Source organism: Carettochelys insculpta, chromosome 4 (genome assembly GCF_033958435.1).
Source record: "Carettochelys insculpta isolate YL-2023 chromosome 4, ASM3395843v1, whole genome shotgun sequence".
In the NCBI taxonomy this organism is placed as follows: Eukaryota; Metazoa; Chordata; order Testudines; family Carettochelyidae; genus Carettochelys; species Carettochelys insculpta.
This window is the reverse complement of record NC_134140.1, coordinates 6511949-6538158: the sequence shown is the minus strand read 5'-3', so window position 1 is coordinate 6538158 and position 26210 is coordinate 6511949. Positions and strand designations below refer to the sequence as shown.

The 26210-nt window shown below is 41.7% G+C and overlaps 1 protein-coding gene across 1 annotated transcript in view; it reads left to right on the top strand.

Annotated features, from left to right (window-relative positions):
* Positions 1–18662, top strand: part of ATRN (attractin) — a 246863-nt gene extending 228201 nt beyond the window's left edge. The window contains exons 28-29 of the mRNA XM_074992222.1: positions 14570–14684; positions 16207–18662. Coding sequence (XP_074848323.1) covers positions 14570–14684; positions 16207–16331 — 240 coding nt within the window. The 3' untranslated portion in view covers positions 16332–18662. The remainder of the gene's footprint in view (positions 1–14569; positions 14685–16206) is intronic.
* Positions 18663–26210: the final 7548 nt, after the last annotated feature.

Sequence of the window (26210 nt, the reverse complement as noted above, 5' to 3'; positions counted from 1 at the left end):
AAAGCTCGGTAAAGGTCTCGTAGATGTTTGTCTCTGTCTGATGGATCAGAGCAAATACAGTTGTACCTTAGTGCCTGGCTGTATACAATGGATTGTGTAGTGTGCCCTGGATGGAAGCTGGAGGCGTGTAGGTAAGCATAGCGGTCTGTGGGTTTTCGGTATAGGGTGGTATTTATGTGACCATCACTTATCTGCACAGTAGTGTCCAGGAAGTGAATTTGTGTGGACTGGTACCAGGCTAAGGTTGATGGTGGGGTGGAAACTGTTGAAATCACAATGGAACTCTTCAAGAGCCTCCTTCCCATGGGTCCAGATGATGAAGATGTCATCAATGTAGCGCAGGTAGAGGAGGGACGCTAGGGAATGAGAGCTGAGAAAGCACTGTTCCAGGTCAGCCGTAAAAATGTTGGCATACTGTGGGGCCATGTGGGTGCCCATAGCAGTGCCGCTGATTTGAAGGTATAATTTGTCCCCAAATCTGAAACAGTTGTGGGTGAGGACAAAGTCTGGCACTTCTGTTGTCTCACTAGAGGTTCCAATGGATGGTTTTGGCTGTAGATGTTCTTCTCTCCCTGGAAAAAGGTCCCTCCAAATCAACATGGAAGCATGTTGGCAGGGCACTGCAGGAAAGCTTGCCTACATGATGCCTATTTGGTTGCTAAATTGGTCAGCTTCAATCTCTAATAAACTCAGTCCAACACTACTGTGAACATTATTATTTAGGGGAAGGCGAACAGCTGTGTTGTTTGACAGAGATGATACGTTGGCTTAGTTTATATAGGTGTACTAGAAAAATATACGAAAGGCCTTTTTTGTGCTGTTTGTGCAACTCATTGGTTGTATAGCGAACAGCAAGAAGTCTTGTGGCACCTTATAGACTAACAGATATTTTGGAGCATAAACTTTCGTGGGCAAAGACCCACTTCGTCAGATGCAGGGGTGGGGGTGGGTTCAGAGGGGTATTTAAAGAATGGGGTCACCAAAAAAGGGAGGGCCAGAGCTGACAAGGTCTATTCAGCAAGGTGGAAATGGTCCATTATCAATAGTAGGTATCAAAAGAGGAAGAAACAAGTCAGATCAGACGGGGGGTTATGAGGCATTGTCAGAGTCTAATGGGGAGATCTTAACACCCAGAGCAGAGAAGCTGCCTTTGTAAGATGTGAGCCACTCCCAGTCTCTGTATCGGAGGGGTAGGTGTGTTAGTCTGGATCTGTAACAGCAACGAAGGGGCCTGTGGCACCTTATAGACTAACAGAAAAGTGCTGAGCTTGAGCTTTCGTGAGCACAGACTCACTTGGTCAGATGCTGGTCTTGGAAATCTGCAGGGCCAGGTATAAATAAGCCAGAGCAAGGGTGGGGATAACAAGGTTAGCTCAATCAGCAGGGTGAAGCTTACTACCAGCAGTTGATCTGGAGGTGTGAACACCGAGGGAGGGGAAGCTGCTTTTGTATTTAGCCAGCCATTCGCAGTCTTTGTTTAAGCCTGAGCTGAGGGCGTCGAATTTGCAGATGAATTGTAGCTCAGAAATTTCTCTTTGGAGTCTGGTCCTGAAATTTCTTTGCTGTAGGATAGCTACTTTTAAGTCTGCTACTGTGTGGCCTGGGAGATTGAAGTGCTTTCCTATGGGTTTTTTTATATTGCCATTTCTGATATCTGATCTGTGCGCGTTTATTCTTTTACGTAGAGACTGTCCAGTTTGTCTGATGTATATAGCAGAGGGGCATTGCTGGCACATGATGGCATAAATTATATTGGTAGATGTGCAGCTGAATGAACACACGATGGTGTGGCTGATCTGGTTAGGTCCTGTAATGGTGCTGCTGGTGTAGATATGTGGGCAGAGCTGGCAACGAGGTTTGTTGCATGGATGGGTCCCTGAGTTAGAGTGACTGTGGTGCGGTGTATAGTTGCTGGTTAGGATTTGCTTCAGGTTGGCAGGTTGTCTGTGAGCAAGGCCTGGTCTACCTCCCAAGGCCTGTGAAAGTGGGGGATCGTTGTCCAGGATGGGTTGTAAATCCCTGACGATGCGCTGTAGAGGTTTTAGCTGAGGACTGTAGGTGATGGCTAGTGGTGTTCTGTTGGTTTCTCTCTTGGGCTTGTCCTGTAGTAAGAGGCTTCGTGGCACGTCTGGCTCTGTTGATCTGTTTTTTCCCAGTCTCTGTTTAATCCTTGGTTAATGGAGTCAAATTTGCAAATAAATTGCAGCTCAGAGATTTCTATCTCATTGGTTGTATGTTTCCCTCTTACTCTTATTAGTGTGGGGAATTAAAGGGCCAGATAGGATTTATAAAAAATCCAGCTTTCTTTATACTCAAAAATAAAACCATGCATAAATTTATTATGAATATGAAAACAGTCTGTTACATTTGGATCAGGTTAAGAAGTTCAGGCTTGTATGAATTATTAAAATTCTGCTCTGACTTTTCGCAGGCTCAGTCATTGAAACTAAATTGAAATTTACCATGGAAAAAGCAACTTTACCGGTGCTATTAGAATGAAAAACAGAAGTGCGATGAATTAGATGCTATGTGACACCAGTCTTCTTGCAGGCACTTTCCCGTCTCCTTTTTCCATTACTTAGCTTATTTCTAGAAAAATTAGTATAACTGTAATCAGTGTTAGCCCAGAACCAAACATTGTAGAGCCATCCTGAAGTTTTCTGACTTTTTGACAAATTAATATGCGGTTAGTGTCTTCTGTTCATTTTTGTTTTCACTTTAGATGTTTCAATAGCTATTTATTTACTCCTCACTCATTTTTTCCTTTTGACTTTTTTCTTTTATCCTTTCCTCTTTTTATTCCTGTTTGATTAGAACTACAGTTAAATAGGGTTGGCCCTCTGTTGTGAACAGCTCCATAAATAGCAACGCATACAGAACCGCATTCGTTTCCTTCCTCACTTCTGCATAATACCTTCTGTCTGCTGTCTTTTCTTATCTGATTTGTCAGATTTGTCTTTTCTTATCTGATTTATCAGAACCTGGCAGGCTATGACATTCTTATATGGCCCAGGAATTAAAGGCGAAGTCCCTCTTTTCAAGAGTAAGAGAATACTTAATTTCAGGGGCTTGCTGAATTTGACAGTAGCACCAGAGACAGGGAATTTAGGTGACATGTATCAGAGGGTTAGCCTTGTTAGTCTGTATCCACAAAAATGAGAAGTCCTGTAGCACCTTGCAGACTAGGGCCACATACAGATGGCCATTTAGCATAGCGCTGCTTCTGGCAGTACTGTACTAATGACAGGTCACAAAATTGCAAATGGAGGAGTATTTGCAAATTCACGCAGCTAATTAGCATAGCTGGGTGATATTTTCCTGTCGACAGGGCACATGCTGGCAGTACAGCAGCTGTGTGGACGTGCATCTGCCAGCTAAGCCCCCCTCTGTCGCCAGTCCCTTATGTCTGGAAAAAATTTGGTAAAAAAAATGCTACATAGCCATGCAAGTTTGCAAATGGTCCTCCATTTGCAGTTTCGTGACCTGTTATTAGCAGAGCACGGCCGGCAGCCGTGCTGTGCTAAACAGCTGTCAGAATGTGGCCTAGCATATATTGGAGCATAAGCTTTTGTAGGCAAAGACCCACTTCATCAAATGCGCGGGATGAAGTGGGTCTTTGCCCATTAACGCTTATGCTCCAATATATCTGTTAGTCTATAAGATGCCACACAGGACTTCTCGTTGTTTGTAGGAAATTTAGGCTAGTGTGTACAAACTTTCTGAAGCATCTCAGTGCAGATGGGGTGGTTTGGAGGAGAAATTGAAAGGGTGCAAAGCAAAAATGTAGCCTGTGAATATCACAGAAAGTATTCCCAGGGAGGTGGTCTAGATTGTTGAATAATACTCCAGTGAAAGTGGTGGAAAATACACGTAACACGTATGTTCAGTTTGGAATATGTTCTCAGTGTCCTTTTGGTCAATTTCATTTTTCTCCCAGCACTTCTCCACTTGCATGGGAATTCCTGAAATGGTTCATAAGGGAAAAACTTCCTATTGCTTTTTGATTGGAAATACTCTTAACAGAAGGGAATTGCAAGTTGTGGAGTGGGCTGATAAGCAGCTGTGGATGGTTTTTCTTGCCCCCTGTTTCAGACTGAGAGCAGGGAGATTGAAAACAGAAGTGTTGGGTAAGTTATTGGACTGTAAGTGGTTATTCACACAATCTACCATTCAGTGCACCACCATTGTGGATCCTTTAAATAGCTTACCTTCCCTTATGCATGCTTAGTACCACAAATACAGACAACTTAGTGCTAATCACAAACACATTGCGTTTTTCATGTGAATCAGGTTTTTTGGTTAATAACTAATTTATGGGGGGTACAAAAGAGAGCTGGAAAATGGGGCATTGTGTCTGCAAAAGGCCTTTTTCCTTTTCCATTGTTCATGGCCAACTGGCAGCTTAGTGTCAAGCTAGTTCCATCCTAAGCTAATATTTTCCAGCTGGATGTATTAGAACAGTGTTTTCAATTAGTATTTTTCCTAGGGCACATCATAGTAATAGAAAGTAATTTACCTGCAGGGAAACAATTTTATTAGTGTGCAGTTAAGCAGCAGATAACTAGCTCCTTTGGGAGTCTTTCCGTTGAAACACCCAGTGGAGCGCAAATCTTCTCTTAAATTTGGTTGGCCATTACAAAATCTATTGGCCCTTGGCTGCAGCTATTTGAACTTTCTGCAGCATTGAACATGACAACTTTCATAAGAATATTTAAGGCCTGTGATCATCTAAAATCTGTGCAAATGTTTTAAACTGAGTTACTTGGAATCTAGGCTATTGCTTAGATCTTTCTTCTAGAACTACTCTAAGAAGATTATTGCAGTCATTCAGAAATAGTCTCAAAATAATTTTTTCAGACAGAAGTTTGGAGAATTTCTTAGTGTGTGGCATAGAGTATCTTCAGGCATCTTCAAGTAGGTAAGAGCATGAAAACATCTGCTACCTAATGAAGTTTGTCTTTAATAAGTCAAACACAATTGTGCTGGAAACCTAGAGGAACATTGTAAAGCTGTCTCGAGACAGGATTGTCGACTAGAGATAGTCCGTTAGTGAATCGTTCACGTTATTGGGTTCTGATATCTGCACGTAGAATCCAGTATTGATAGATGGTTATTCTTTCATCTGTGAACTGGAAACTTTTCATGTCCACAAGTTGTCTGAATGGCTGAAGATTGGTGTTTTGGTTAAGAAAACTGTCTTTAGGTTGTTTGGAATGTTAGTGACTTTGTGTGACCATGCATTCAATTCTGCAACATTTCATATGACCAAAGTTAGCCTCACTGCAAATTAACTGTCCATTTATTAGAAATCAAGTCACCAAGTTGGAGTACTACTTCAGAAAGAGCAGGCGTGTGGCTCAGGTGTAGCCTGCGTCAGCCTGATAATCAAGTCGGACTGGCCTGGGTAGAAATGCTGTCAACAGGATCAAAAACTTCCTGAAGGTCCCAGGTCTCAAAAAGCAGCAGTCAACAGTAGTATATTGATACGGGTGTGGGGTATCACTGCAGTCTCCACACTGTCTACTCTTAACACCTATATCAGCTACGTAGAAGGTGGTAAACAGAGCACATATGACATTCACAGTAAACTGGGGAGTTGTGATTATCACGAAGGCCAGGAGAGTACTACTAGAACGGTTAGGGAACCACTCCTGAAAGAGTTTGCTCTGACTTCCAAACAGAATAAAAGCCAGTTGGGTAGCCTGCTGTAGAGTCTGACTGAACAATGTTTGAGAGGCGTACGCTCGTCCATATTGATTTAAAGGTGCATCCAGCTCCATCCAAGAGATGTAACATAGAGGAATGGGATAAAATTGAGAGGAAAATAAACTGAATGTCTAAAAAAAATTTTTTTGGGAGAGCTATAGCACTGCAAGGAAGTAATGGGGCTTCCATCACTTGGGTCATTTTGTTATGTCTAGTCTATTTTTTAAATGTTCGGTGGAGATATATCCTGCCTTGGAGCTTACCTGGAGGCGGGTTTTCCCATAACTACTTAGTCTTACATTATTGAACCCTCATTTGAACCAGGTAGGGTACTGTCCACTTTCAAAGACAGGGTACTGGACTAACTGAGCCATTGGGTTTGGTCTAGCATGGACGTGCCTGTGTTCCCATGACTTAGATGATTCATTCATAAGTTTCAAAACCACAGGGGTGTGGGAGGCGAGGGCGGCTGTTAGAAACTGGTCTGACCTCCCCCCATACAGCAGGCCATTGCATTTCATTCAGAAGGCAAACTGTAACACAGGGGTGGCCAACCCGTAGCTTTAGAGTTCACACGGCTCTTCAGAAGTTAACGTGCAGCTCCTTGCATCACTGCCAACTTTGGGGCCGGAGCTACAGGTGCCAACTCTCCAATGTGCTAGGAGTTGCACGCTGCCCCACCTCAGTCCCCACCCCCTCTGCCCCTTTTCCCAAGCCCATACCCCTTTGTCACCCTTTCTCCTGCCTCCGTGCAGCCTCCTGTGTACTGCAAAATGCTAATTGAGACCAGAAGGAGGAATGGGGAGGAAGACAGAAGTGCTGATTGGCAGGGCCACCAGTGGGCAGGGACCCAGTAGAGATGGGATGGAAGCAAGCTGCTGGAGGCTGCTGGTATATTTCTGTGGCTGTGTGGCCATGTATGTAGGCAAATTCTAGCTCCTTCTCAGACACAGTTTGGCCATCCTCTGCTATAACAGGTGTTTGTTTCTAATTTATTATTTGTTCCTTTTTTCTAAGGGGGAATCAGTGGCCATTTAGAAGATTAATTGCTGATTCGTTAATACTGAAACACTCAGATTGCACATTAGCATCTAACTACTCAGTTTGCTTGTGAAACATTGGAACAAGGATATCTGTTTAGCAAATGTGGCCCACATCGGAGAACAGATGTCAGGATAGCTACTGTTGTGTTGCAGAAGAGAGGAACCTGAGAACAAAGAGATGATCCATTTTGGCCTTTTAATTTGTATTAGTTGTTGACTCTGCCTGTGTTCTCCTGTTTTCTAATTTATAGCAAAGTGTGTACTACCCTTTGAACACCTGCCAAGGTAATAAAAAGTTGCTAATGGCAAGAAACGAGCGATCGGGTGGACAGGTGAAGTGTGTAAAACTGATTAGCTCCACTAGAATTTAATGTACTCTAATAATGCTCTTTCCTGTGAAGACAACAAAGGACAGTAAACCCTTCGCTTAATGAATTATTTCCAGCTAACGTAGGCGTGGGTTTCATTTTACATAATTTGCTGCTTTGAGAGAGCTTTACATTGGCATGCAGTAAACATTTGGTAGTGATATTCTGTGATCTGCTGTTTTTCCTGACAGTGCATTTGCAAAAGCTTGCTCCCCTACCTCCCAAGTGTATGTTTTGGCGAGGAAGTGGAATGATGTAGTTTTAATTTGTCTGCATTGTGTACCTGTGTGAGCTGAGGATTTGTAAGTATCATTGAAAAGCTGGTAGTGTTTTCAGTAAAACTGACCAGTAATGTAGTTGGAAATGCTTTTGCCCTGATTTGAGCTGATGAGGGTAAAATGGCGAGAGCAGTGAGGGGCCACCTAGGCTAGTGAGTGAGACACGTGGGCCTCCTTCATTCCGGTGAGCCACAGAATTGTTGTAACCAAGACGGTTTCCCAGGATAATGTAGTTTTGCTCACTGCTCTTGTAACTAGAATGTGTGGACTGTGCCAGTTGAACTGTTACAGCGCTTAGATTGGATGCAGAGGGAGCACACAGCTCTCCCAGTGTTGTGTGCAATCAGCCTGATCCTCACCCTGTGTGCCCCAGCTTTAAGTGTGTGTCTCTTTTGTAATACTGGTAAGAAACAACACTGCACATATGAAAATCAGCAGAATTGAACATGGGCAGTGGTAAACAAAAGTTCTCGTGGGCTAAATTGCAGAATCCCAGTGTGCCTCACAAGGCCTTTGGACTGTTGGAGTCCCACCACTGGGCTAGAGACAAAGCAAACTCTTAAGAGGCTTTGAGTAAATGGTGGTTTTTAACTCTCCTTTCCCTCTGGCAGAAACGAATTCGTGATCTGATTAAAATACTAACAACACAAACAGCTTCTGAACACTACTGGAGAGGACCTGGTTTGTATTCCTTTGTGCACAGAAGTCATTTTAAGTGTCTTGTGTCGGAGACCATCTGACTGCTGTTTCTTCTATTTTATGTGCACCTATTATTACAAAAAGCAACCTCGAGTTGAAATTAACAGCATAACTGCCCTCCAGTACATGTGAAATCAGGGTGAACTTTTAACATTTGCCTTGTGCGTATTGGCCATGCTGTGTGCTATGGTTTTGTCTTGGGAGAATTTCAAGACAGATGTGATTATTTCCTTATTTGTGAGAACAATAGGTGGCCAGAAGGTTTTGTATTTTAACATAGCCTGGGTTTCAAAAGTGAGTGTTCACCTGTCATTAATCTTTTCTTCATATAGATCTTTCATTGACTGCTGCCTGGATGGACTTTTCTTGCAAAACTGGGGTGAATATTTATTACATGTTGCTGAACTCATCCATCTTTCTGGTGTTCATTTGGGGCTTTTTGAGTTTCTGATACAAGATTCATCTGTGTGTGCCTACCCCTCTCTTGGCTATACTAGAGCTAGCCCAGAAGGCTTTAGCATCTTGTGTTTTTAAAACTACATTCTTAAGCTCCATACGTAGGAACCCAGTACTGAAATATGCTCAGTGATTCAAGGGAAAATCTGGGCCAATTTCTAGTTAAATGTTAGGGCCAAGATTTCAAAGATGAATATGAATATTTAAACTAGAATTATTCACTTCAAATACTTACCAGAAGTTAATTTGCCTCCATATGAGAGAGCATGAAATACTCAGGGGATGTGATTTTTTTTTTTTTTTTGGAACTTCAATTTTAGAGTCTTTTTATGGAAAATTGCTTATGCTTTGTTTTTTGAATGCTTGATCAGATTTCAATCATACCATTTAAAAAAAAAAAAAAAACCTCCAGAAACGTAACCTCATGCTAGTATACTAAGTGAAAGCATAGTTGAAACTGTAGGTTTAACTATTTCTGTAATAATACCAAAGTTTCTGCTTCCATGTAAGCAACTCTGAGCATGCATACCCTTACTAGAAATTGAAAGCATACAATGGTTTGGGACCATTTACTATGCCATATAAAGACATTGTTAAAAATACATTTTGTCCTAATATTTGAAAAGCAATTGGCTTGGTCGATCAGTGTTGCATGGTGACTGGATTAAACACTTCAGTATATTTTAAAAAGCCTTATAGAAAATAAAATTGTTCAGTGTTCTAAATTATGTGGACTATTGTTCTTTAGTCATTATTTTCATAAATATTAATAACTGTTAGAATGTGTTGTGTGTTAATCATATAAAGAGAAATAATGGGGTGGAATAAAAAGAGATTTTAGGCTAAACATCACACAGTGATGCCTTGATTGTGAGATGTTTTAGGCTGTGGAATTGGTTCCCAAGGGAACTGGTGGTAGACAAATCACTTGAGTCATTTAAAACTAGTTTAGAGAAAACACAATAAAATATATGGCTAGTGTGGAAACAGCACTGCCATGGGAGGTGAGTTAATTAGGTTACCTAGCTGGGTCTTTTACCCTTTTTAAGTTCAGTAATTCTGTGCCAACTGTATGTATTACACACACCTCAAAATTCCAACAAAAAATTACTTGGCTTGTGCCCACAGAATTTCTGGCCAACCTAGCAGCTTTACTGAAGAAATGCTAAAGTAGATACTTGTCTCTTTCAAGGCCTGTCGAGCCACTTACAATCTCATTAATTAATGTGATACCGTTAATTTTGAAATTACATTATAAAAAAGGGCACTTCTAATATTGACCAGTGCAAAACTCATGTTTGTTCCGGCCGATAAAAAATCAGTGGAACCACGCCATTTCCTGCTGCTGCAGTTCATCCCTCAGAAATGTGTGTATTATGGAATGTAGGCATGACAGTTGTGAGGCACAACCTGGATATAAAATTCGAGTTACCTTGGCTTCTAGCATTTTGCTGTTCAACAAAAAACCCACCAACACTTCCATTGTTAGTAGTTTTAATGGCAGAGGTGAGCCTGTACAGGTATTCAGCAGCAACAGAATTGAGTGTACCTGGGCAAAGGGGTCGTTCCGGCCACACATCCTTATTTCCTTAAAGAGGGGCAGCGTTGATGAAAAGTGACAGATGTACAGTCCTGAGCACAGAAGTCATCTCAGCTCACAGACCAGACACAGCATTGCCCACAGCCATGCAAACATCTGTACTGCCTACCTCTCAGATGTCACCTGAAAGAGAGAAGCTTCCTTGCCGTTGTGCTTTAGTGCCTGTGAAACTGCCAGCAAGGGTGCCTGCCATGGCTTATGTGATGTGTGTAGTGAGGAGTACCAGCTTGTTTCTGATGGGCGATCAGGTGACAGTGATAGGAACGTGCATTTGAACCAGAGTCCTAAAGATGAAATCTTCTGTATCCCACTAAACACCATTCCTGGCCATCTGTTCTAATGGAGACCCCCGTGTGGCTTTACGATGTAGACATCCAAGTGTTTATTCACCAAGGACAGCACTAGTGATGTGACAAGGCTCTCGGGCAGCTAATTTGCATAGATGTGCAAAAAGCTTGCTTTTATTGTACCACTAGGTTTTCAGTAAAAAGGAATGGCTTTTATATTTTAATGAGAGGATTAGCAAAATACTCAGTCATAGTCCCCATAGTGGTTTTGTACATGGTGATCCTGCTACTGAGAGGCACTGCAAAATGTGGAGAGCCATATTTTAAGAGGAAAATAGCAGCCATCTGTCAGACTAAAGCACAATAATCAGATACTATCAAAAAGGAAAACTGGAAGCCTTGTTCAGTGTCTGTCGTGTCTGCCTCCACCTGGTCTTAAAAGAGGGCTTTGATCCCCCATTCGAGAATTCAGTGGCCTACCATTCACAGTTCCAGTCTGGTAGGATAGGGCTCTTGTCTCTGAGGAGGCATTGGCACTCTTGTCGTAGGGAAGATTAATGAAGCCAGCTGGAATTTCTGTTATAGGAAAGAAGGGTAAAATTAGGCAGGTGAGCAAGTTGATGCTTTCGTTACTGGATGGGTGGGGGAAATGTACTGGTTGGGGCTGTACCAGTGTGTGGCAGAGAAGTAATAAAATGATGAAGTCTGGGCAAGCTCTCCCTATTGGCTGTTTGTTTTCAGCAGCACCTAGGATTTAGGATTTTACAGGTGCCGATTAAGCAGACTGTAGGAACGATGGGGGGAGCGGGGGGCGGGGCTGGCAGACATCCATTGTTCCCATATTCTGCTAAATCAGCTTTGGTTCAGTACTGATAGAAGGAAGTTGGCTGTCTGCTGAATCACTAGGACAATGCTGCAGGGGTTATGTAGGATGCTTCAGCTCAAAAAGGGTAGCATGTAGCATTTATGGGTGGAAAAGGAACAGAGGAGCAAAGTCATTTTATAATCCAAGGGTGATGCGAAAAGAATAAAATAAAATTAGATCATTTGAAAAAAAATAAGTTCTGTACGTTTTGCGAGCATTTCATTCACCCCACTGCTTTGTTCCATCCCACTTCATTCGCCTGGGGCCTGGCTGTTTGTTATTGATAACTTGAGGAGTCAGATTAAGCACCAGGCTAATGCTACAACACTGAATTACACCCCCAAATTTAGTAGCATTTTTGTGTAGCGGAAGGAATAACACATCTGCTGAGGCTTTTTTTTTTCTTTCCCTGAGATTGCAGATAAACTCTTAAATGGCAAGCATCTCCTTTCCAGCCAGTAGCTAGAAGGCTGGCTGTGCAGGTTGTACCTCCCTTGTCCGACACCCTCAGAATCTGAGTGGTCCTGGGAGAGGGGAGGTCAGGCCAGCTTCCTGAAGGGGGGGGCCACTCCTGCAGGGCTCTCCCCCAGGGCTACAGCTCCTTCCCCCTCCACAGCAGGGTCCCTGCAGTTGTGGGGCTGCCAGTGGGGCTCAGTGCCCAACCAGCGCCCTGCTGCGGGGCTACCAACAGGGCTGTGTGCGCCAGCCTGTTCCCAGCTGTGGGGCTGCCAGGATCCCTTGGCCTCGTCCTTGCGGTTGTGGGGCTGCTGGAGGCCCAGTCAGTTCCCTGATATGGGGCTGCTAGGATCCTCTCTGGCCCTGGCCAGGTCCCAGCAGTCCCCAGCTGGCTCCCAGTCAGGGCTGACCAGGGTACCCGTGCTGGGACCACGGGCAGGGGTCTACACCCCAGCCAGCTTCATGCTGCAGGACTCCTGGAACTGACTGGGGTCCCCTCGCTGCTCTCTGGTCCAGCAACATCCATTGTCCTGCCGGACGAGGGAGCACCAAATAAGGAAGTTGCACCCTGTAGTGTGTTGCTTCAGTTTCCTAAAAGCCTTCCCAGTGTGTTCTCCGTTCCCCTTACTAATTGAGTTTCCAGTGGTATAATATAGCACACATCTATGCTCACTTACTTTGTGCAACAGTTACTGTTTTGAGTTTGATCTTTTTGTTTTCTTTTGGATGGAAGGGGAGACTGGTGTTCTTAAGACTGCAGATTTTTACAGACTGCCTCTTCTGTTATTAGAGGCTGCAAAATACTAATTTATCTACATTGCAAATAGACTAATAAATCATCCTTGTAATCATTATGGTTAATAGGAGATATAAAAATAGTTTGAAGTTTCACTTTGTTTGCTGTCGTATCCTTTTTTATTAGGCGCCAGTAACTTAATTGCGTTGTTTGATTCCTGTTCTCTTTCTAGAGTCTTGGATTATACTTTGTTTCCGTTGAACCTTTACAGTATTACAATCTTATATCTAATGAAATAAGCGCAAAATATTTCATTAGTTTCAAACAATCCACGAGTGCTGTGTTTTCATAATCAGCAGGGAACTAGTAACCACGATGTATAACAGAAGGTCTACCTCTGTTTGCATGCTGATATGAAGTAAACAGTTAACCATTTCAATTTAGGTCCAGCTGCCCAATCCCTCTGTGGCCTGGAGGTCCTGCCACCCAGCCCATTGCCTGGCTGCCACTGAAGTTCATTAGCAAGGGCTAATTAATCAGTAAGCCCCACGCTTACATGTTAACACCCCTAATATGAAGCAAGAGATGGACAAGAACTTGCCACAGTACCTGAGCTATCAGGTTCATATAAAATTTATACATTCTTAACTTATTGCAGAGTTGTACCATAGTAAAATTAGGCACATGCATAACTGTTTACCGGATTGGGGCCTATTTGCTGCATCTGAGTTTTAACCTGTTTCGATATTGACACCATGCTGTTACTTCTAAAGGGCAAATAACTCATGTCACTTTTTTATTATCCGGTCTTTTGAGTAACAAAGCCCCAGGAAGTTAGCTGCTGATCTTTTCAAATTACATGTTGACTAGTCATAGGAATACATGGGGGAGGCGGAATATTTTAATGGCAGAAAAATCAAACACCCAGTTTCCACTCACCGCCATCACATTGGGTGGTGAACTGCTCGTTTTCTTTGTTAGCATTCCCCTTAATTCACTTGTCACCCTTGTCTCTCACAATTTCTCTCTCTCTCTCTCTCTGCCTTGTAACCCCCTGCAAAGAGAAGGGGCTTCACGCACAGAAGGAAATGTTATACAAGTTCACACAAAAGAGTGGCAGATCTAGGAACAGATCTCAATTTATACACCACTTCCCCAATGCCCTCTACTGTAACTACCAGATTCTCTGAATGTTAAAACAAGGCAGCATAATAAAATCTACCTAGCAAATCATTTTTAACTTCTAACAGAGTAGCAGGAAAATACCAAAGTAAACTGTGGATTAGTATAAGGATGCCATTGTAAACTGAGTGCCTTTCCTTGGAAGGTAAATAGGAGAGAACTGATAGAAGTACAACTAAAACTGGGGAGGACGGAGGGGAGAAAACAAACAACTTAGAAAAACTGAGAGAACCAGAGAACAACTCAGAGTTGTTGATTTTGCTTAACTCCTTTGGGATGCAGTGGTGATAAAGCCATGTTGATTCTAGGGCATTAGAAAGATCAGGTGGGTGAGATAGTATCATTTATTTCAGTGACTTCTGTTGGTAAGGGAGAGAGACCTGCTTTCAAGCTTATACAGAGCTGACATGAAGAGCTCCGTAGGCGCTCAAAAGCTTGCTTCTCTCACCAATAAAAGTTGGTCTAATAAAAGATCCTACCTCACCTACCTTGTTACACAATGCTAGTCACTTTGTTGTGAGTTGGTGTGAGAGGACATCATGTGAACTTACCCTTGTCAGATGGAAGTTGAATCATTAAATAAACAATAGTGATCTCACGTGAAACACTGTCGGTCTATTCTAAAAGAGAAACTTAATCCTGTTGTTTAGATTAACCAGTTCCTTTTTAACCACGGGAGTTCATTAAGTAAATGTGTTCTGTTCTGGCAATTCGTGTTATGCTTGTTCTTGGTATTGATTTCTGTTCTGACAGAAATGCACATGGGGCACTAGTTACCCACAGATAGTCACAGTTCCTGCCCGGAAGCTTTCACTGGGCAATCTAACGAGACACCAAGTGAGGGAACAGGGAGGTAACAAACCAGCAATGTTCTTTTTCTTTTTTTCCCACAGACGGTCCCCAAACCCATAGCCTTGGAGCCCTGTTTCGGAAACAGAGCAGCCGTCCTCTCCTTGTTTGTGAGGTTGCCTCGAGGATTGGGAGGTATCCCACCACCCGGGCAGTCAGGTGAATAATATCATTGTGCTTTGACTTGTTTCTGAGATGCCCAGTGTTTATCTTGTGCCCATCACCTTGGTATCTGAGTTGTACAGATTTGTTCAGGAAAACGTAAGATTACCAGCCAGTGGGAATTTATTGTACACGGTAGGTAGTCTCCTTTACTCAGGGTTAGAGCCTTCTGTTTCTGTTTGACTCTAGCTGGTATTTGGTCCTGCCCTGAGGGCAGGGGACTGGACTCAGTGACCTCTCAGGGTCCCTTCCAGTTCTGATGTTCAGTGATTTTATGACTTCATTTGGGTTGAGATTTAACTGCTCAAGCCATCCCTTGGAAATGGGAAGGGGCACGTGCAGCAGAAGAAACTAGTCAACTGGCATTAGGGCGGTACACTTAACGCCCCCAACAAACAACTCGCAGGGTACTCCAGAGAACTTCAGCCAACCATGCAAGTGCTAGATTCCCTGTAGCAGAGCTTGGATCCTTTCCTTGTCACTGAGCGTGTGCATGGTCATCACTGGCGAAAATGTAAAGCTATATGCTGTGGTGTGTGTGTTTTCCCCAAAGAGTGTTTTAGAAGAAGTAAAGGGTACGTTTCTTCTGAAAATCAGCCACTGGAAGAAATATAGGGGCCACAAGTGGCTGGAAGTTTTCAGCGATTACTTTTTAAAAAGCTTTGCCTCCCCAACTCTGGCCACTCCTCAGAGAGAGGTCACCCCTGCCTGACCTTCAAGGACCATGCCCTGCTCCTGTCTCCCCTCTAATGGGGGCATGGGCAGTAGAATGCTGTTCTTCCCACTCCTGTTCTGATACTTTATATGGAAAAATCAGGTTAGACATGATTGTTCCATCTCACACACAAAGTGTTCCAAAACACCAAGCATTTCTCAGCTCTTTGACCAGTGGCCCCATTTGTGGGGAGCTGGGATACAGATAACCTCTGGAACAACGTCTGTTGCCTACATCTGGAGGGCTTCAGGGCAAAATCTTTGTCTTTGGCCATCAGCAAAATCTGTAAGTGTGGCGAGGGGAGGGAGGACCTAGAAGAGGGTGCAAACTGCTTCAGAATTAATTCTGGCTGTACACAGCGGGAGGTAAGGGATTTGTGTTATATAGAGATCAGAACCCAAACTTCCAGGATGTCCAGGTGAAGGTTTTGGTTTTCCTCACCTCTGGTTATTTTGGAGGGTGGAATGTTACTCAGAGCAGGAAGGTGTGGTTTGCAGAGCACTTGTCAAGCATGATCCTGAAGTGCTTTGAGGAAACCACTGTTTCTCTTCTGTGGCATGATTACTTGCTTCACATAAAAGCAGTTTACATTAATGTGGTTTTATTTTCAATATTGGTGGGTGATAGCACAATTGCTTTGTTGGAAACAGGCAGTATTGAATAGTTTGGTTCTGAGGACCCTTTCAAGTAATCTGCAAACCAAATGTTCCCTTTAAAAATACATTAGTGCCTTTTGGATAAGACTTTATGCAACTGCAGGCCAGAGACTTTCACTTGTGTAACCACCTTTCTTTACTGCTTCAGGGCTTGCCGTGGCCAGCGCTTTAGTGGACATTTCACAACAAATGCCAATTGCCTACAAAGAGAAATCCGGAGCTGTACGAAATCGGAAACAACAGCCCCTGGCACAGCCAGGAACCTGTATTTGATGCATGGACATCATAAACTCTCTCTCTAGGATTTTAAACACAACTAACAAACTGGAGGAGAAGAAAGATTTTAGATTTGGGACACAAAAGAGACTAAAATATATATGGAAAATGCAATTTCCTTGGGCCCAGTCCTTTTTCTCCTATACTTGATAGTTGGCTTTCTTTGACAGTTGCTCCACATAAGTTTTTTACCTACATCGGATTGTTAATTTTTTGTTTTAAAACCTGGGGAAAAAAAAAATTTATTTCAGGTCCAGTAACCTCTAATCTCCACCGCTGAAGATCAATGTAAATAAAACAGTCGCATAAACATGAATGATGCTCAGGTTTGTACATGGAAAGTGCACTCGTTGTAATACATATATTTAGCAAACTGAGCCCAAAAAAAAAAAAAAGATGCAGTATTTCCAGGTAAGTCTCAGCCCTCAGCACAAGAAAAAAATATTAAACTTCAGAACAACTTCATTGTTTTCATTTCAGATATAATTGCAAAGATTTTTCTCTCTGTTCCCACATGTTCTTTTCCAAATAGCGTAGTTGGGATTTTTTATTGCCGTTAATGGTCCAGCTTAATATGTAGCATCAAGACAGGAAAGAATGAAGCAAACGTGTTACTTTGGCTGAAGTCAATATTTGCAAAGTTGAATGTCTGTTTCAAAAGAATTAGTGTTTGTCATCTTAAGCCAGTTGAAATTCATGCACATAAGTGCCTAGATCTGAACAGCTCTAGGAAGTAGGGGAATTAGTTCATACATGGGTTTTTACTTAATTGGGTTCCTATGTCTGTTTTAAAAAAAAAAAAAAAAAAAAAATTAGTGTCACCCAAGCCAATGTTTGTAGCTTGTAATGCATCATCTGTAGTCAGGGAAGAGGAGGGCATTTTCCCACACAAGGGACTACTTATCCTCGTGGCAGGCAGTGGGGTGAGTGTAGTCAGGGGAGTGGAAGTGATTTCCTACCTCTGATGTGAAAGCGGCTGTTTCTACCAGCTGGCCTAAATGGAATTTGGATGCAACTGTGGCCTTCCACCCAATTCTCTCTTGGTGTTTTGAATCCTTTTCTGCCCATTTGATCTTCCCTGTTCTCCTGGACAAGGGCTGCACCCTTTCAATGGCCGGAAGTGTAGCTGTTCAGCGGTATACGTCCTCTTACGGAACTGGAATGGCTCTTCTAGGCCCTGTTAGGCTGAGGATTGTAGTTTTAAAAACCATAGTACCTCAATTTGGCCTTATATTTAAATGGTCGATCTCGAATTGCCTGCATATGATAGTACAGTTTGGAGTACTTGCCTGGGGCGTGTGAGGTAGTCTTATTAGTGGTAGGATACACGCAGTAATTGTGGAAGAAGGCTTGATGCAACAAGAGCTTTATTATACTTACTCTTTTTGCAGTAGAATGTCAAAATGATGCTGACAAGGTTTTTTGGATGCAAAATTAGACATACGTTGTAATCATTAGTATCTGGCATAAGAGGAGGTGCTGTATCTCAGTATCCCCACTGCTTTTAAACGAAAGTGTAACTGCTAATAGACTTTGTTACCACACCACAGCCAAGAGCAGTTGTGATATTGATGCTGACACACAGATGTTGTGTTAAGGTACCAAACAAGATATAGCTGTTAAATAGTAAATTTAATTCTGTGCAGAACAGTGGGGTTGAATCTGTTTTTGGCTGGGGTATTATTTACTAACTAAAAAACAAATTGATTTGGTGGTGGAGGGAGGGTGTGGCATGTAAACTGTGAAGTAGCTATTAATTATTATTTGATGTTAGTGGCCTTTCCCCAAGATAAAACTAAAGTAACTGCATCTTTTTTTTTCTTTCGTGTTTTTGGCAGTCTATAACATAGCTGTCTGTTTTTGCAAAACCTGGCATTCTTTGTTTGAGGTGTAACATTTGAATAGGGAAGTAAATCACTGTGCATCTCAGAACATCAAGGGTGGTGATAGACTGTAACTAGGTGGGCTGCAATCCTGCAGACAAGAACTCTAATGAATCTCCTAACACATACAATGGCATTTCAGAAAATTTCTTGTTAACACTTTTTTTTTTTTTTAATTAATATCTAAACCTGCAGTTTCAGTGTCCTCAGCAGGGGATAATAGGGAGAAACTTTGTGGACAACTTGAATAATACCTGGTGCACAGATTACCTCAGACAGATTCACCTCCCAAAAGATTGCAATTTCTTTTGTTTATAGGGCTGCCCTGGCCTCAACCACACCAGAGAAAGAACACAAGAAAGCCCCTTCCACACACACACCCCCCCACCCGATATTTAATTACCTCACAAATGATCAGTTCAGATGCAGATGTAATATTCACAGACCCTTAACCCATTACTTATCACACTGGGAAAACATACACTGATTACAATTCAGGAAAGCTCTTAACCTTAATACTTAAATCACTTATTCAGGACAGCACTTAAGCGTGTGCCTAAAGTTAGAGGTTAAACACCTACACATAGGGATAAAGAAATGCTTTGCTAAACGGGAGCCATTATGTGACATTTTTTTTTTATTTTTTTAAAAAAAAGGAAAACTTTTGCTTCTTTTTGGAGAACTGTCTGATTCTCACTCAGATCGTGTCTGTTGCTTTATAGCAGAAATCAGACTAAAAGGCTCTCTAGAAGGGAGTTGAGTCAGATATTAAAAATAAAGACAACAAAATTGATCAACATTCAGTTTAATTAACCCAAAAACTGTAAGTTGAGAATAAAGACTGTATTAATGTAAATGAAATAAAAAGATCCTTTAGGCTTTACCCCGCTCTGTATCTTATCTCCATACAGACAAGGGAAGAAAGAACTCTCATACAGATCTCTGCTGCAAGCAGTTTCATCCCAGTTCAAAATAAATTGATCAGGGAAAGGGAGGGGAGTGGACAGAGGGAAGAAAAAGACCTGCAGGTGTTTCATCAATGTACCAACATCAAAGTGGATGATGGGGATGGGGGGGGGGATTTTTAAAAAAAATTCATGGGAGAATCTGTAAATAAATAAAGAACACACTGATTTTGCACTTGTACATAAACTATACAGTAGTGTGCAGAATAGGGGACGAGTTAGCGTGTATATAAAACAGAAATATCTAATGTATTTTTGATGCTTTTTAAGTGATGTATGAGGTTTGTTTTAACTTCTTCATATGATGATTAGAAAACTCCCAGAGCTTTAAAGTCATCAGATTAAATTCTTGGTGTCTGGCAGTATAAAGCAGGTAGGCATAACCTGATATTTCTATGTATTTAAATGTATTTCATTTGAACAATATAAGCAAAGTAGCTTGCAATGCAGCTCTTCCACTGAAAGCACTCAAAGACAGGTGATATTTATACTTATAGCAGCCATTACTCTGAGATTATCAAGTCAGTGGTAGTCTGTCCTCTAACCTTAAGTGCTAGAGATTCCATTCAAAATCACAGTTTTCCAGGGGCTTATAACCCTGAATGAAATTTGGTATGCAAATTTGGCATACACACTGTCCACCCAGGAACCTATTTATTCATAGAGATACTTTTTTGACTAGAAATTTTGCCACCTCCTTCATGCACCAAAGTCAGTTAGTGCCACTGAATACAAAACTACGTTAATTAAAACTGATTTTTGTTCACAAACCTTCTGGTTCTTTTTTTTACCAGAATTTCATTTGTTTTTTTATCACGTATGATAGTGTCCAAATAGACCCTGCTGTCATGTTGGTCAGTAATTTGTATGTGGAGGAAGATTTATGGGTATACCCACCATCATGTCTTTTAGAGCAGTCGGGTTAAAACCGTACTGTACCAAAAATGCCAAAGCACAGACATTCACAGTGGCGTGGTGCTTGTGAATTCTCAATATGTAATGTACCAAAAAAGAGTGATGGTGTGTAGTAAAAGAATCATAGGCCATAAAAGGCGCCTCTTGCCAGATAGCTATTTCCTTCACTTTATTATGCAGCCTAACTTCTTTGTTCTTATCTGGCTTTCTCTATCTGGTAAAACTGTACCAAAATATCTGTTTACGGGGTGTTAGTGTGTTTTCTCAAATGGCTGTCCATCTAGCCAGTCCTAAATTTAGCTTCAGTAAACCTTTTGTGAAATGTGTCCCCCTGCAGCAAGGGACTGAAACGAAACATTGAGTTTTTTGCACAAACCAATAAAGCCAAGTCAGTCAAACCCTCTGAATCCCATTCCAGCATTGACAGGAACGTTTGGGTTTTTTTTCTTTTCTTTTTCGTAAAAGCCTAAATTCAGGATGGAGTGTCAAATAGAACTTTGAATCCGCTGGCCACAATTCTTTAAATATTGTATCTCTCTGCTCCATCATGTAACTTAAAACAAAACCTGATCCTATATGTCAGGAGTAACTTTTAAACTAAGCCATCTAAGTTTCCATAGTAGTAATCACTGTGGTTTTTTATCTTTAATTTTCATTTGGGACTCTAGTTTGGTGGACATTGGACTCCTGAAATAAGCTGAGAGATCAGGTGCTGTGAAGAAATGAGCATGCTGCAAAAGTGCATCTCCATCTCCATTTTTGAATAGATGCACGTGAGCTTTTGGAGTGGGGTGGAGGAGGCAGGGGAAGGATAAGAGATGCTTTTACTTCTCTGACATGCTGTACATAACTTCAGTCATAACTTACGCTTTCTGTTCTAGTTGCTTGAAATAAGTTCATGTGCCAGTCATGCCTACAGTAACACACATGCTGGTTTTTCTGCTTCTGGATCAGGGTGATTGTTGCCCAGTTTACTGTGTCTTTCTAAAACAATAAACTACCTTTTGTGTGTCTTCCAGGTACTAACGTCCTTAAAGACGTTTTGCCTTGTGTTACCTACCCCCTCCAAAATGTTGACCAGGAAAAAAAAAACCGCAAATCTATTTGTGGAGGAGTGTAAAATACTTCAGAACATTTTTAAAAAAAAACAAACAAAAAATAAAAATAAAAAGGTTTATATTCTGAAATTTGTGCACACTAAATGTTCTTTACACTAAGATCCTTGAGCTAATTCTGTCTTTTTTTTGTAGTTATTTACTGTCTTTATCTGTGTTCAAACTCAAGCTTAGTTTGTTAATATGTATAATTTAGCATTTATTGCATTCATATGTAAATACTGAGTAAGTATTGTAAACTATTTCATTGCTGGGGATTGGTGGGCATTATACATACACGCATTTAGGACTGCAGTTTTTTGGTATAATTTTTTGTATTGTAAAATAACAGCTAATTTAAACAGGAACAAAAGAATTATGAGAAGTTGATGCATTTTAAACACAAATGTGAAGTACATGTACATAAATAAAGAGCAAATAATGCAAAACTTTCTTCTGAAATAAAAAAGTAGAAAATCTGGTTAAAACATCTTCCTGACTTTTTATTTTGTTTCCTATTTTTTGCTCTTCCAGCAGCTATTGGGGGGTGTGTTCGTTGTTGTTTTTTTCCCAGTTTAGTCTATGAAGAGAAATCGGACCCATAGCTAGAGGAGGGCTGAGCGTCATGACGTACGTATGGATTGGATGGTTCACCTGCCCTGTATGTTTCTTACTCTCTTCAACGCGTCTTGAGAATTCCAGCAGTAGTTTCCAATGAGTGCCATACTTTTTGGAGATTACTGTGAGGCATTTTCTGTGTTCCCTGTAATTTTTTGCATCCATAGGCAAAATAAATTTTATGAGCATAAGCTTTCATGGGCAAAGACAAAGTCGGTCTGTGCCCACGAAAGCTCATGCTTGGACATTCTGTTAGTCTACAAGGTGCCACAGGAGCCCTCGTTGCTTTTGCAAATCCAGACTAACACGGCTACCCCTCCGATACTTAATAAATGTTCTGTGCACCAATGCCTGTGCAAATGTGCACCACCAGTAGAAACAGGCTGCCTGTTGTGGGTGGCTCTGGGTGCTCTGTTAATCAGTTGGGTGGCACCTGCATCTCTCCTGAGTGGCTGCCCCAGCACTCAGCTTATAGAGAACGCAGCCCACGTTGGCAGGAATTAAGACCATAGAAATAGTAAGACAGAGGAGGAAACATCTGCAAAAAAAAATTTTTAGCAGAACTTCCCAAGCGCCCTCCTCACTGATGGGTTAGGGGAGGACTGCAGAGTGTGGAAGCCAAGTAGGCTGCAGGAACGGACAATGCTCTCCCATATAAATGACCTCCTTGCCACTCTGGTGTGAATCTTTCCTCTCCTGAGAGACTGGGACCTGTAGGAATCAGGCTTCTTTTCTGCCTTCTCCTGTGACAGTGTAGCATCCACCATGCTGGGCCCAGATGGACGTAATATTACTCTGAGCTGTATTGCCTCCTACCTGGATTGGCAGCACAGAATAATGTATGCCCTGATCCACTCAGAACGGTCTCTGAAGGCTTAGGAGCAAAGGGCAGTGCTGTGGTTACGAATATACAGGTCAACTTGAAATGATGTGGTTTTAGATTAATTTTCCCCCTCAGGTTTGCTAATCTGCAACACGATTCCTTAGCTTGCCTCCAGCCTCCACTGTGGTTCTGGATGTTGCCTCTAGTTAGGGGGATGGCCTTTGTGTTTTTTTCATTGTAAGAACAAGTTGGTAAGCACTGGGACTGACAGAGTCAGCAGGAATACGTATACATGGGAGCTAGTTATAACTAACTTGTTACATCTGCAGTAAAGGCGTGTGGTATCATCTCAGCCTCTGTTTCCCATCCTTGTGGCTAGTCTTCCCAGAGTTCTCGCAAGAATTGGGATATAAAATATATCGGAAAGACAGAATAGGTTGTGTGGGTGGTGGAGTGGCATTGCACGTGAAAGATCATGTAGAATCAAATGAAGTAAAAATCTTAAATGAATCAAACTGTTCCATAGAATCTCTATGGATAGTAATTACATTCTCTAATAAGAACATAGCAGTGGGGATATATTATTGGCCACCTGACCAGGACAATAATAGTGACTTTGAAATGTTAAGGGAGATTAGCGAGGCTATCAAATTAAAAAACTCAATAGGGGATTTCAGTTACCCCCATATTGACTGGGTGGATATCAGCTCAGGATGAGGTGCAGAGAGAAAGTTTCTCAATGACTTAAATGACTGCTTCTTGGAGCAGCTAATACAGGAACCCACCAGGGGAGAGGCAATTCTCTATTAAGTACTGAGTGGAGCACAGGATCTGGTCCAGGAGTTAACTATTACAGGACTGCTTGGGAATAGTTATCATGATATAATAACATTTGAGATTCCTGTGGTGGGAAGAACACCTCAGCAGTCCAACACTCTGGTGTTTAATTTAACAATGGGGAATTATGCAAAAATGCGGAAGTTAGTTAAACAGAAATTAAAAGGTACAGTGACTAGAGTAAAATCCCTGCAAGCTGCATGGAAAATTTTCAAGAGCACCATAATAGAGGCCCAACTTAAACGTATACCCCAAATTAACAAAACATAGTAAGAGATCTAAAAGAGAGCCACCGTGGCTTAACAACCATGTAAAAGAAGCAATGAGAGAGAAAAAGGCACCTTTTAAAAAGTGAAAGTCCAATAGTGAGGTAAATAAGGAAGATAAACACTGCCAAGTTAAGTGTAAAAATGTAATAAAAAAAGCCAAAAAAGATTTTGAGGAATAGCTAGCCAAAAACTCAAAAAGTAATAGCAAAATATTTAAGTACATTGGAAGCAGGGAGCATGCTAAACAACCAGCGGGGCCTGTAGATGATTGAGATACAGAAGGAGCAATCAAGGATGATAAAGCATTGGCAATGCTTTCTTTGCTTCAGTCTTCACAGCTGAGGATGTTAGGGAGACTCCCAGACCTGCACTGTTCTTTGTGGGTGATGAATCTGAGGAACTGTTCCAGATTGAAGTATCATTAGAGGAGGTTTTGGAACAAAGAGAAAAACTTAACAGTAACAAATCACCGGGACCAGATGGCATTCACCCAAGGGTTCTGAAAGAACTCAAATGTGAAATTGTGGAATTATTAACTGCGATTTGTAACTTAGCCTTTAAATCAGCTTCTGTACCCCAGGACTGGAAGACAGCCAGCATAATGCCAACATTTAAAAAGGGCTCTGGGGTGACCCTGGCAATTACAGACCGGCAAGCCTAATGTCAGTACCAGGCAAATTAGTCAAAATAATAATGAAGAAAGAAATAGTCAGACATGTAGAAGAACATAATTTGTTGGGCAAAAGTCAACATGGTTTCCATAAAGGGAAATCGTGTCTCACTAATCTATCAGGATTCTTTGAAGGGGTTAACAAACATGCAGACAAGGGGGATCTAGTAGCTAAAGTTCCAGAAAGCCTTTAACAAATCCCTCACCAAAGGCTCTTGTGTTAATTAGGTTGTCATGGAATAAGAGGGAAGATCCGTTCATGGATTGAGAACTGGTTTGAAAAAAAAAGGAAACAAAGGGTAGGAATAAATGGTAGATTTTCTGAATGGAGAAGAGTAACGAGTGGTGTTCCCCAAGGGTCAGTTCTAGGACCAATCCTATTCAACGTATTCATAAATGATAGGGGTAAGTAGTGAGGTGGTAAAGTTTGAGGATGATACTAAACTGTTCAAAACAGTTAAGATGAAAGCAGACTCTGAAGAACTTTAAAAAGATCTCAGCAAACTGAGTGATTGGACAACCAAATGGCAAATGAAATGTAATGTGGATAAGTGTAAAGTAATGTACATTGAGTTAAAAATAACCCCAAGTATACATTCAATAGGATCAGGGCTAATTTAGCTACAACTGATCAGGAAAGAGATCTTGGGGTTATCGTGGATAGTTCTCTGAAAACATCCACACAGGGTGCAGCGGCAGTCAAAAAAGCAAATAGGACGTTAGGAGTTATTAAAAAAGGGATAGAAAATAAGACAAAATATTTTACTGCCCCTTTACAAAACTATGTTACGCCCACATCTTGAATAATGTGTACAGATGTGGTTTCACCTCAAACAAGATATTCTGGCATTAGAAAAGGGCAACTAAAATGATTAGGGGTTTGGAATGGGTCCGATATGAGGAGGGGTAAGAGACTGGGACTTTTCAGTTTAGAAAAGAGGAGACTGAGGGGGGATATGATAGAGGTCTATAAAATCATGAGCAGTGTGGAGAGGGTGAATAAAGAAAAGTTATTACTTGTTCCCATAATATAAGAACTAGAGGACACCAAATGAAATTAATGGGTAGCAAGTTTAAAATTAATAAAAGAAAGTTCTTTTTCACACAGTGCACAGTCAACCTGTGGAACTCCTTGCCACAGGAGGCTGTGAAGGCTAGGACTATAAGAGAGTTCAAAGAAAAGATAGATAAATTCATGGAGGTTAGGTCCATAAAAGGCTATTATCCAGGGGGTAGGAATAGCGTCCCTGCCCTCTGTCAGAGGCTGGATATGGATGGCAGGAGGCAACTTGCTAGATCATTGTCTTTGATCCACCCCCTCTGGGACACCTGGCACTGGCCACTGTCGGCAGACAGGATGCTGGGCTAGATGGACCTTTGGTCTGACCCAGCAAGCGGCATTCTTAACATCAATACTTCCTATAGATCAGAAGAATGATTTGATGTCCTGGAGACTGCAGTTCGTTAAAGATTCCACAAATACATCAAACTTTGGAGCCAGCTGGCAAATCACACGTGCAAAAAAGCAGGAGAGCAAGAAAAGCCCAAACAGCCCAGAATGTGGTAGGCTCAGCTGTCTGATGCAGGGACTTCTGCAGAGATGACTCCGTCCTTCTCCATTTATTTTTACATCCTCCTTCAACTTCAAATTAAGCAATGCTGAGAGGAAGCAGAGTTGAGCCTGGCACTTCGGAAGCATGAAGGTTTCCAGCAGCACTGTCAGTGAAGATCATTTGTGTCCGTTCACTTTGTACTGCAAGTCCGATTCGATGGGAAAGTTGAACAGAGTCCACAGAGCTGAA